At 45.7% G+C, this 12,803-nt stretch overlaps 1 protein-coding gene across 2 annotated transcripts in view; it reads left to right on the forward strand.

The window, feature by feature from the left end:
• The first annotated feature begins 5,816 nt into the window (after positions 1-5,816).
• Positions 5,817-12,803, forward strand: part of SMARCA2 (SWI/SNF related BAF chromatin remodeling complex subunit ATPase 2) — a 300,239-nt gene continuing 293,252 nt past the window's right edge. For both annotated transcript variants that reach the window (XM_082242988.1, XM_082242989.1), the window contains exons 1-2: positions 5,817-6,051; positions 7,586-7,718. In XM_082242988.1, coding sequence (XP_082099114.1) covers positions 5,830-6,051; positions 7,586-7,718 — 355 coding nt within the window. In that variant the 5' untranslated portion in view covers positions 5,817-5,829. The remainder of the gene's footprint in view (positions 6,052-7,585; positions 7,719-12,803) is intronic.

Raw genomic sequence — 12,803 nt, forward strand, 5'->3', positions numbered from 1 at the left:
TTTGCGAAGTTCAGTAGGTAGTTAATTCGCGGGACCCTGGGTCGGTGGCCCTCCGCTGATTGTTTTTCCAGGTGACCTTAGTATATAGAGTCCACCGCCCTCCCCTGCCTCACCTGTCCATCAGATCCCGAATCTGTTTCAGCCGCAGAGGACGCGAGTCACCCTACTGTGTGACTCGAAAAGGCGCTGGTGGATGCACTGATTGTGTCAGAGCGTAAAGATTTAAACATGGTGGAGATGCTGCGTCAGAGGCGCGGGTCCCTTTTGCCACCACAGGTCCTTCGCTGTGGCGGGGTTGTTCCCTTTTCCCGCTTACTTTGACAACATTGTCGCATAACAGTGGGGTTGTTCAAAATGCACTCTTGTGGTCCCTAAGCGGTTTGCTACGCGGTATCCTTATAAGGATTCCCTGCTTAAAAAGTGACCGGTCCTACCTGTAGTGGACTTGCCGGTTTTCAGGTTAAATAAGGCTACCTTAATTCCGGTTGAGGAGTCCTTGGCCTTTAAAGGTCCGGTTGATAGAGCAGAGGCTCTGGCCCGCCATATGTTTTACTTTGGCGGTTCCAGTTTAGGCCAGGATTTACTTTTACGCCAGGACCTGGAGGGGAAACGGCTTCCCCCTGCCTTTGCAGAGTTGGTGGATCAGTTGATCCAATGGCTACAGTTTATCTGTGATGCCTCTTTGGATGTGGCTCCTTTTGATTTTAGGCTGTCTGTTTTAGCAGTGGTCTTTCGGCCTCTTATCTGGCTGACAATGCTGGTCTGCGGACCAGACTTCTAAGAAGGCATTATCTGATCTCCCCTTTGTGGGGGATTGCCTGTTTGGAGCTTCCTTGGATGACATCATTAAGGGTCTCACGGGGGGTGGGGAGGGAAGAGTACTCTTCTTCCGCAGGCTACCGAGGGCAAGGAGGCCCGTCATGGATGTGGGGGGCAGTGCAAGACTTGTTACTTTATAAGGGTGATTGTTCCGGCTTCAGAAGGTTTTCAGGTGTTTTACTCAAACCGGTTTACAGTTCATCCAATTCTGGACCTCGAGGCGCTAAACTGCTTTGTGCTGGTACAGAAGTCCTGAATAGAGTCCATTTGCACGGTAGTCGTGCCCCTACATCTGGGGGATTTTCTCGCTTCTATCGGCATCAAGGACGCCTACCTTCACATTCCAATATGTGCCGGTCACCAGTACTTCATCCGCTTTGCTGTGGACGAGGATCATTATCCATTTTGCGTTTACCTTTGGCCTCGCCTTCGCTCCTCGGGTCTTAACAAAGTGTTTGCCCCGGTGCTAGCATTGTTGCATCAGCGGGGGATCGTGGTACTGGGGTACCTGGACTATCTTCTGCGAGCAGAGTCTCCGACTGCTCTGATGGACACCTTGGAGATTACTCTGCGATCTGAGGGAGTTTGTTTTTATCCTGAACCTTTCCGAAGTCTGCTCTGGCTCCATCCACAAAACTGGACTATCTGTGTGGATTCGGCCTCAGCCAGAGTGTTGCTTCCTCTGGATAAACTCCAGAAATTGCAGGAAGCAATTCAGCTTCTATTGTCCAGCAGACAGTCATCCCTCTGGGCTTGCATGTGGGTGCTGGGCCTTATTGTGTCTACCTTCATGGCAGTCCTGTTTGCACAGTTCCACACGAGATTTCTGCAAAAAGATTCTGGTGAATTGGGACAAGAATCCAGTCTCTAGAGGTGGCTTTGTTCTCTGGCACTTTGACAGGAAAATCCTTACTTCTTCCCCTGTACTGGGAGGTTGCCACCACTGATGCCAGCCTGTCCAGGTGGGGAGGTGACCTTGGCACAGCTTATGCTCAGAGGATCTGGACTTGGGGAAGAGTCCAGACTGCCGATCAACGTACTGGAACCCCGAGCGATCAGACTTTGTCTGGATCATTGGACAATTTACCTTCAGGGGTGTCCGGTACAAATTCAATTGGAAAATTCCATGACAGATCGGGATGTAGCCGGCATTTTAAGGTGGGCAGAACGATCGTTCCAGCCCTCTCTGCTGTACACATTCCATGGAAGGTACAGAGGTTTGTGGCATGGTCTCATGCTTTACAGTCAATGATTTTAATGGCTTGGCTGTTGAAAGCCAGGTGCTGAAGGATAGAGTTTGTCTGAATCGGTGATTCCTACGCTAAAGGTTTGAAAATCTACCTCTAGAAAGATCTGCGATCGTATTTGGAAAACGTACGTTGCATGGCGTGAGTCCTCCTGTAGGGGGTTCTCCCTCGCTCCTTTTCAATGGCTTATGTCTTGGCTTTCCTCCAACGGGGGGTTGTGCAGAGCCTGGCTTTGAGTACCATCAAGGGCCACATTTTGGCCTTGGCGTTTTTCTTTCAACACCCATTGGCCACACTGCCTACCTTTTTATCTAGGGAGCTTGACACTTGTTTCCTCCAGTGCGCTCTCCATTACTGCCACGGGTCCTCCAATTGGTATTAGTTATCAGGGAATCTCCGTTTGGAAATATTGGGAGGTTCCCCTACTTACATTGTCCCAGGGAATCGGAGTGCCTGTAGCGGAGTGCCTGTAGCGAGGAGTGCTGGTGTATACCCCCTGGGAGTGCCCAAAGGGCGTAGGCGAGCTTTTTCCTGCCTAGTGTCCTACTCCTGTAGAGGGCAGTATAACCCAATGGTTAAGAAGAATCAGGAGCTGTGGCCATCAATGAACATCAGAGAAATGGATTTTATGGTAAGTCAAAAATCCCATTTCTCTTTCATTTATTGGCAGACACAGCTTCCGGTATTCTTAACCATTGGGTTATACTGCCCCCTACAGGAGTAGGACACTAGGCAGAAAAAAATTCTGGCTACACCCAAGGGCAGTCTCTGCTATAGCCACTCAGTTTTTTTTTTTTTTTTTTTTTTTTTTTTACTGCCTAGTCAGGAGTAAGGACCTAGTTCCTTGCTGGGATCTTTGCTCCTGGCAAAAAATTTTTTGGATGGAAATATTTTTTTCTCCTGGATTTTTCCTGTGAGATCTACAATCAACAGCTGGAGTGGGCGACATGCTGGATAATCTAGATCCAGTGGTCACCCCAGTCTGGCCAGTAAGCTCGCGTAGGTCTTAGGTCCACGCTAGGTTGGTGGCGACATAGCCCCACCGGACGGGGCTGGCTCTGCGAGTTAAACGTTAAACGTCATGCTGATTTAATGAGGGAAAACACCATATGAAAACTTAGTCTAAGCTGTTTCTACTGATTTAGGTCACCTGGAGGCACTTGTAGGCCCAATTATGGATTTCAAATGAACAAAGTCTAAAGCCTCGTACACACGATCAGATTATCGGATGAATTTTCTTAAGTTTTTGTTGCATGCTAGTCTCGTACGACAGAATTCAACTTCCCGAAATGTCATGTGTTGAATTGTTTTGTATGTATTCTTTAGTTTCCGAGCATTCCTAGTCTTGCTCTTATGATTTTTTTCAGATGAAAACTGTACTAATTAAATGAAAACCGGACGTTGTGTTCACGTACGATGAAAGTTTTAAAACCTCCACATCCAGTTTTTGTCGTACGAAAATCCGTAATCGGTTGTCAAAAGCAATATACGAGCGATCCGAAAATCAGCAGATCGTTCGGACTAAATTTAACTTCCGATTTTTCTTATCGTGTGTACGGGCCTTAAGGCCCCTTTCACACGGGCTTTCTGATCAGGTCCGTCTGTCAGTTTTTCAGGCGGACCTTATCAGATGCTCCATGTACCTTCTATGGAGTAGCGGATGTTAGCGGTGACATGTTCGTTGACATCCGCTGCTATCCAATCCGATCCTTTCCTTGAAATCCAGACGGACATCTGAAGAATCGGATTGGAAGAAAATTGGACAGGCGGTCAGTTTTCATCCGATCTCCCATAGAGGGGAGCGGGGACCTGACAGCTCCGTCTCTGCAAAGTAAGCGGATATGGAGCGGTCATCCGCTAGCTCAGTGTGGATCGGCGGATCAATCCCTGCTGAGCAAAACTGATTCTGCCGGGCGCACCGCCTGTGTGAAAGGACCCTAAGCTGTTCCTACTGATATAGTTCACCTGGAGGCACTTGTAGGTCCAATTATGGATTTCAAGTGATCAAAGCGAATAGTAAAGATTGTGTTGCCCTTTTAGAGCTTGGCTGATGTGTGGTCTGCTAAGAACTACAGTTTCATTAGTGTTTGCAAGGGGCTGAAAGGAAATCATCAATCGCTTTATTAGCCATGTTCATATACCAATGATCAGCCAAAGTTAACCTTTACTTTTTTTTTTAATACAATGCTGTCTGATGCCAGGGTACTTGAAGTAAATGCAAGATTTTTACTGTTATGCACTAACGGCATAAAGGCAGCTTGATGGCATTGCACCTTAACGAAGGACTTCTCAAGTACAAGATTTGGTATTGTCTAGAGATGAACTGAAATTTCCACAGCCGAAAAATATCTTCCGATAATGGCGTCAAAAACACGTGATTTTTTGCCACGATTTCATACTTGTAGTGTGTTTTTCATTAGTCCTGTGACTCAGAAATGTAACACGGTGCATTATTGATGGATTCTTGCTGCAATTTCAATTAATTTCAACGGGAATGTGTGTTTGATGCATTTTTTTTTTTCCTGACCAAAAATGCAACAAGCAAGATTTTTAATATCAAAATGAAAGAGCAAGGGACCAGTGTAATGACTGACATAGAATTTAAAGGGATGCATTTTTCTTGTGTTAAAGGTGCTGTTAATGTGTGACAAATTCAAATTAATTTAAATTCATGATTAATTAAAAAGTTGACTATAAAAAATATTTTATACACAATTGTGTGTTTTTTTTTTTTTTTTTTTTTAACTGTAATTTTCGGTTTCAGCCAAGTGCATCCTAAATTTTCAGTTTGTGCACCAAAAATTTAATTTGGTGCACCTATAGCATTGTCGTTGTTTGATGCTATAACCCAGGATGGGTCGTACTGTGATATACAGGATTTTGGTATGCTATTCACACTAGAATTCATTTTGGCCATGCAGGTGTTTGGTCAAAAACAGCATTGTAACATTTTTTTATTCCCTGAAATAGTCTGACTTTTTTTTTTATGTTTTGTTACATGTGACAAATCATTCATAGACTGTTCTTTAGTAAAATACTTTCATAGTTATTTTTGCTTCAGTAGTATTCAATTAAATCAACCATACATTAAATGCATCTATAAGTTATATTTTATTGCTACTTTTGATAATAGTAATGTGGAGAGCTTGGGTTTACTTTGATGCATGTTTTTTTAAGCACGGAACTTTGAAGTCATGATGAGCTTTAAGAGCCCATTCAGACAGGGGCGACGCGACTTGCTGGGGCGACCTGTGAAGTCGCGGTGCACAGCGTGCACCGCGACTTTGGCGCTACTTGCACGGACTTCATATAATTGAAGTCAATGCAAGTCGCCTCCAGGTCGCCCCAAAGTAGTACAGGACCCTTTTTCGAAGTCGGAGCGACTTGTGTCGCTCCTATTAGAACGGGTCTTGTGCTAATCAATAGCAGATGACCGACCGCGACTTGTCAGGCGACCAAGTCGCCTGACAAGTCGCGCTAGTGTGAATGGACCCTTACAGTTGCCAATTTCAGCGGTAGTCTGGTTTGGTATAGTAACATCGCTGTCTGTTGTTTTGGATCTGGTCATTGACCAGAAAGTAGAAAGCTGAAACTTCATAATGCAACCTAGTTAATAGAACATTAGGTGCTGTGTGTGTGTGCCAGAGCTTAGTTTGTTAGTGGCATTCTTTAAAAATCAGTATATTTTACAAATGTGAACATTTAAAGGTATGCCCCACATTTCCTAATTATTCTTTTCTCTTTCTTAGGCACGTAACGTCCAATGTCTACACCAACAGACCCGGGTGCCATGCCTCACCCGGGGCCTTCTCCTGGGCCTGGGCCTTCGCCAGGCCCAATCCTAGGACCTAGTCCAGGACCAGGGCCTTCTCCAGGATCTGTGCACAGTATGATGGGTCCTAGCCCGGGACCTCCTAGTGTCTCTCACCCACACTCAAGCATGGGTACAGATTATCCACCAGAGGGCATGCATCAAATGCACAAGGTAAGATGAATTGGTACCAAAAAGTAATGAGTTTATATATACAATATAGTGGAATTACTGTATCAGCATAATGAGTTTTTTAGCAATTGTAAAAATGTAATATTAAAAACATCCTGCTTCTAACATGGTGGTCAAATTATTGTTCTGGAACTTTTTTTTATTTTTTTATTTTTTTTAGATCTATAATTTCAGTACTGTGGGTGATTGCTTTATTGACTTTTGACTTATTGACTGCTATTTTACTCTAAAATGTCCGTTTCACTCACAACAGTGTTTAAAATGTGGGTACAGGGCATATACTGTATATAAAGGTGCATCTCAAAAATTTTTTATATCATCAAAAAGTTAATTTATTTCATTCAGTCCAAAAAGTGAAACCCATGGATTTATATAGATTCATTACACACAGAGTGATATATTTCAAACATTTCCTTCTTTTAAATTTGAGGATTATGGCTTACAGCTAGTATCTCAGAAAATTAGAGAATTTCTTTCATTCATTGACGGACACAGCTCCTGATCTTCTTAACCATTGGGTTATACTGCCTCCTACAGGAGTAGGACACTAGGCAGAAAAAAAGTCTGGCTACGCCTATGGGCAGTCCCAGGGGGTATACTCCCTCTCCTACTATAGGACCTAGTTCCTTGTTGGGGAAAAAAGGGTTGCAGTCCCATACACCAGAAACTCTTCAGTAATTGCCTCTGAGCACCACAGTGCCCTTCACCCCACCTATGGGTGTCTTCTCCCCTTCTTGAATTGACCTCCCTAATTAAAGGAGGTCTATATGCACTTTGCAGTTTTATAAGTGGCACCACTCCCACTGGCTGTACACACCAAATCCATGGCTCTCAGCATGGTTTTAATCATATAGGATGCAAGAGGAAAGAACCATACTCTTTTTTTTGTTTTTATTTTCCTTTCCTTTTTATCTTTTTATATGCATCTTTTACCAGTACTGACTGTTAGCCCCCGTTCACATAGGGGCGATGCTACTTCGCACCGCGACCTCCGAGGTCGCGGTGCGAGCAGCGCGCCGTGACCTCGGAGCTGCCGCCACGGACTTCATAACATTGAAGTCTATGGCGGTCGCCTCCTGGTCGCCCCAAAGAAGCTCCGGACCCTTTTTCTAAGTCGGAGCGACTTGTGTCGCTCCTATTAGAACGGGTCTGCAGCTTCCCTATGGGAGGCGACCTGTGAGGCGACCAGGTCGCCTCACAGGTCGCCTTAGTGTGAACGGGGGCTTAGAGCGATGTTCTTCGGGGGCCGTTACGCCCTGTGTATTTTTGTTTGCACAAAAATCAAATATTTAAAAAAAAAAACAAATAAATTGCTTTTGGTTTGTGGTGCTCAGATGCAATGTACTTCTACTTTAAGGTGTGGAAATCAGTGTTGGATGGTGCTTTGAACTGCCTTATATTTGAACAGTCTGTAGGTTATTGTAAAAAGGAAAAAAAATAGGGTCTTTGAGAAAATGCAGTTACTTGTGATCTGATGCTTTACAGATGACTAACTTTTTTTTTTTTTTTTTCCCAGCCCCCCATGGAGAGCATACATGACAAAGGAATGTCTGATGAAATGCACTGTGCTACTATGAAAAGCTCAAATATGAGGCCTCCACATGCTGGTATGGGTCCTCCCCAGAGCCCAATGGATCAGCACAGTCAAGGTACTTGTAACCTACTTTCTCTCCCACTAGGGGCTTTCATGAAATCACTCTTACCTCATGGAGAATAAGGTCATGCACACCTAATACAGTATATGTATATTGAATATGAGGCTGTAAATATGTTTTGCAATGGAACACAATAAAAATAGTTTTGTTCAACGTAATCTTTTATTCTCAATCTACCCCCCCTCACCCTCTACCGCCCAAAAATATGAGCCCTCTTGCAAACATTACCATTAGGCATGTTTTGCTGTTTGTCATATGTGCAAGTACCTGTGTTGGCATTCAAATCAATGTTTGTAAAGTACTTTGTATTCTAGGCCCAGACTGTATAGTAAACTCCATACTTTACTTTTTTTTTTTTTTTTTAACTATTTTTATTGAGTTTAAAGAAAGGCAAAGAACAAGAGATAAGAAACAAACAAAAATAGAATTGCCCATTGAATAGACCAATGAGCACCCCCTAGTGGGGATGTCTAACTAGACATAAAAAAACAACTCGCTAACCAAACCTTACCACCCTCCCTTCCCTCCTTCCCATCAAACTACCAGCTGTTGAGCATTGACTAGGCAGGTAAAAATCATTGTTTTGTGTCAAGATCCGAATGCACCTTAGTCCAAAATTGAGTTATGTCCACGTGAATTTGTATTCTACATGACTACTTCCCGTTAAGTGAATATGCCCTGCAAAATAGAGTCCACAGTACACATATGAAAATTAAACCACATTATTCACTAACCCAGGTAATCAGCCCACCGTATACAAAGAACTAGTCCATGCCTGCCACACCTTGTCAAATTATTTTTGTACACCCTCTCGAGACATAGGTTGCCCTATAAAGAGGCATCATAACGTTCACCAATCCCTTCCAAAAATGAAAATGAGGGGGGAGATATTTTCTTCCAATGCAACAGTATAACTTTTCTTGCATAAAAGAGGAGAATAGTTAGTAGCGTTCTGTGGGCCACAGATGGCACCACCTCCTCCACCAGACCCAGGAGCCACACCCTAGATGCCACCAGAATCAGGACCATCAGCACCTCCGACATACAGGCGGTCACCTCGCTCCAGAACCTCTGGATCTGGGTACAGTCCCAGAAAATGTGGCTGGCATCTGCTGGGGAGAACGAGCAGCACCAGCACTCAGCAGAGGAAGTAGGATATATCTTTGCCAATCTGGCTGGAGTATAATAAATTCTATGAATACATTTAAACTATATCAGTTTATCCCTAGCTGCCACCAGGTGTTTGGTGTTTGAAGGGTTTCTCCCACATGTCCTCCCAATCCTCCCCCTGGAGATCCAGCACCTCCGCTGCCCACTTGTCTCTACACTTGGAGATACTAGGTGGCGTTTATTTTGAACAACTCCTTTTACACAACTGATAGGGTTTTGGGCAAGGCAGCACTTGTCAACATGCTCTCCAAATCTGAGCGCAAAGGCTCAACTCGAGTTTCTCTAAACTGGCATTGGTAGGCATGACGTAATTGGAGATACCGAAAGAAATGAGAATTGGGCAGGTCATGTCTGGATTTCAGTTGAACGTCAGGAGGTCCCCCTTTTACAAGTTATGTCCCCTAGGGTTTTGATTCCTCTCATTGCCCACACCATGGGCTCCGGCGAATGGTAAAAGTGAGGGAGTTTGGGGTTCATCCAGAGGGGGGTGGAAGGTGAAAAGCCCAAATAGCTTGGGCAGACCAGTTTGGTTGCCTGTTTCCATGCTCTAATGGTGGCTTTCATTGTCTGAGTCAGTGGGAGGTCCGAAGTTGTCACTATCTGACACCAGCCAGCATCTGGCAAAAACCATCTGACCAGCCATGTAGTAGTTTTGCCAATCTGGGAGCGCCAGGCCTCACTGTCCCCAGGGCTCCTGAAGAGCCTGCACCCCTATCCTGGGGGACCTGGATGACCAAAGGAAAGAGCTAACAATGCTATTCAGTTTCTTAAAGGTTTTAGGTACCCACAGAGGGGAGTGCCGTAGAAAATATAAAACGACTGGAAGAACTCATTTTAATCAGGCTAATTCGGCCCATCAGGGAGAAGGGCAATTTTTTCCATGCTTGTATGTGTTGGAGTTTAGTCAGCAAGGGAAGAAGATTCAAGGTAAAATAATTCTGTATCTTAAAGGTAACCTGGACCCCCAAGTAAGTCATAGTTTGGACCCAACATAGGGGAAGATTATCATCTGCTGCGGACCTAGCACCTTCATCCAACGGCAATATCGATGACTTTCCCCAGTTTACCTTGAGACTCGAGTACCTACCGAACTCATCTAGAATTGACAAAGCCGCTCTAAACGAAGGACCAGGGTCTTTAAGAAAAAGGAGCATGTCATTGGCATACAGAGCAAGACATTCCCATATAGAGCCCACACTTATTGCCCCCACCTCCTGAGAGCTTCGCAATGCAATCGCCATAGATTCCCTAGTGAGAGCGAAAAGGAACAGAGATGATGGGCACCCTTGTCTAGTTGCCCGCGCTATTTCAAAGAATGGGCATATGGACTGACCCAATCGAATTGCCGTCCGGGGACCTGAATATAATGGGGATATCCGATTCGGAACAAAGCCCATCAGCTCCAGGACTTTATGCATAAATTGCCAGTCCACTGAGTCAAAAGCTTTTTCGATATCAATGGACACCACCACCCTTGTTTGATCCCTCTCCCGGTAACTGTAGATGGGTAAAAAGTCTCCTGATGTTGGTGTCGGACAATTTTCCGGGTATGAATCCAGTCTGATCAGCGTCCACCAACGAATGGATGACCCCGGCAACCTAGTCGCCAGAATCTTGGTCAGTATTTTAAGGTCCATATTAAGTAGGGCTATAGGGCGATATAAGGAACAGGCCATGGGGTCCTTCCCAGGCTTTAAGAGCAAGATCATGTATGCATCTAACATGGAGGGCGGTAGCGTCTGCTGGTCTAGGCAGTAGGATTGGAGAGCGCTAATCCTGGGGGCCAGCTGCTCCGCAAAGGACTTATTAAAATCAGTGGGGAAACCATCTGGTCCCGAGGCCTTATGAGGGGAGAAGGCCGCGATGGCCTTCTCGACCTCCAAGGGGGTTATCGTTGCGTCTAAGGAATCCCTCTCTGCGTCAGACAATGTCGGAGGCGAAATACCCCCCCCCAACAGTCGCTCCATGGCCGATGGGTCGTACCTATGACAGGGGCATATAGGGCTGTATAGTAGGTTCAGAATTCCGTCAAAATATCCAGTGGGTCCGTAGCCACGTACCCCCCCCCCCCCCCCCCCGTTGGCCTGATGAAAGAAAGGGTTAGTTATTGGGGCCCTCTGATCCGCCACCATCATGGCGAGAAGTTTTCCATTCTTGTCCCCTTGTGCAAAGAGGGACTCAGCCCTATGCTTGTGTGTGGGAGAGATCTGACAGGTGCAGCGAGAGAAGGCTGCATGTTCAGTCTCCTGAAGTGTCTTAATAGCATTATTATGGTCTTTACGTGCGGTTTTAATGGCCGAGATGCATTCACCCCGTGTCACACCATGGCTGGCTCAGCAGAGCCCAGGTTCGTTTCCCAGTGCGTCGTCACCGACTGCAAAAGTTGATAGGAGACCTGATCATTTTGTAACCAGCCCGGAGACGGGAGCCAACTCCGCTCCCCAGACCCCAGCTGGAGGACCAGCGTCGGGAGTAATGGATTATGATCAGATACCCCTCTCCCCAAATACTCTGCCCCCTGAACCATCTGCAATAACTGTACATTAACAAAAGCCAAATCAATTCTAGCAGAAGAATGATGGGTGGCAGAGAGGTGAAAGTATGCCCTAGTTGAGGGATGCTTCCATCTACAAAGCTCAGTCAGGCCGGCCGCAGAGGCCCACGTCAGCAGGTCCACTGAGCCCGACCTATTGGGGGAGGAAGAATCCAGGGAGTGATCAAGAATGGCATTAAAATCTCCCATGATCAAAACAGGTAAATGGGAATGGGGTGACGCAGGGATAGCATTTTACCTCCATCCAGGTGGTCTCCTGCAGGAGGAGTATATGCTGTTTAGCTTGCTTTAGATATTGGAAAACTGTGGCACGCTTGAACTTATTGTTCAACCCTCTCACATTCCAAGAGAGGAACCGGATAGGATTAGCCATATGGGCTTAGAGCAATATACATATACCAGAAGAGATAAGGCAATACGCAGTGGAAGGAAAAAAAACCCATTAGATAGCAAAATAGGACTTGCAGAAGAACATAGGTGCATGTGCGCTGGTTATGTTCAAAAACCTGGTTCAAACGCCCTAATGCCGTTATACCAGAAAACCAAAAAACAGTCTGGCATGCAGCTTGATCCCCGAAACTTCCCAACAAACACCAATGAGGTGGTTCCACCATTGTGGTCAAACAGTTCTAGGTGGTTGTTCCACGTCTCCCATGGGAGACTCCGTGACTACTGGATCATAAAGCTGTGCCATGGCCTTGTGAGCAACCTCTAGTAAGATCCGCACTTGTAAGAGTAAACAAGGCCCGCACCGTAGTCCCTAAACAGGATTCAGGTAGGCTGAGGACCACAGGAGAGGCAGTTCAAGGTGGGAACAGTGCAATAATCCCAAGGAGGATGGCCAGAGGACAACCGAAGTCCACAGGATAAACACAAACTTTGGCAGGAAACAGTACCTTCATGATGGTTAGCGCAGTCCATCCAGTCACTCCGATGCCTCCTGAGGGGATTCAAAGAATTTCACGGATCCCTTGTATTGGATACGGAGTCTGCTGGGATAAAGCATGCTGTATTTAATCTCCTCTCTGTCGTCTCCGGACCTCTGTAAAGGAGCGACGTTTCCTTTGTGTTTCAGCTGAAAAATCAGGGAACATCATTATATGTGCATTTTCATATTTGAGATCTTGATGTTTCCTGGCCTTTGAGAGGAGGATATCCCAGGCTCTGAAGTTCAGAAACTTTACCAGAAGCGGTCTGGGGGGGCCTTGGGGTTCTAGCGCCCGTTTGAACACGATGTGCCCTCTCCCCCACATATGTGGGAGGAAGATCTGCAAGGGACAGGAGCTGCTTGAAAAACTGCTCTGCAAATGCTGCCGGCCTAGTCCCCTCTGCACGCTCAAGCAGCCCCACCACCC

This window comes from Pelophylax lessonae (assembly GCF_965119305.1).
Source record: "Pelophylax lessonae genome assembly, chromosome: 1".
NCBI classification, from domain to species: Eukaryota; Metazoa; Chordata; class Amphibia; order Anura; family Ranidae; genus Pelophylax; species Pelophylax lessonae.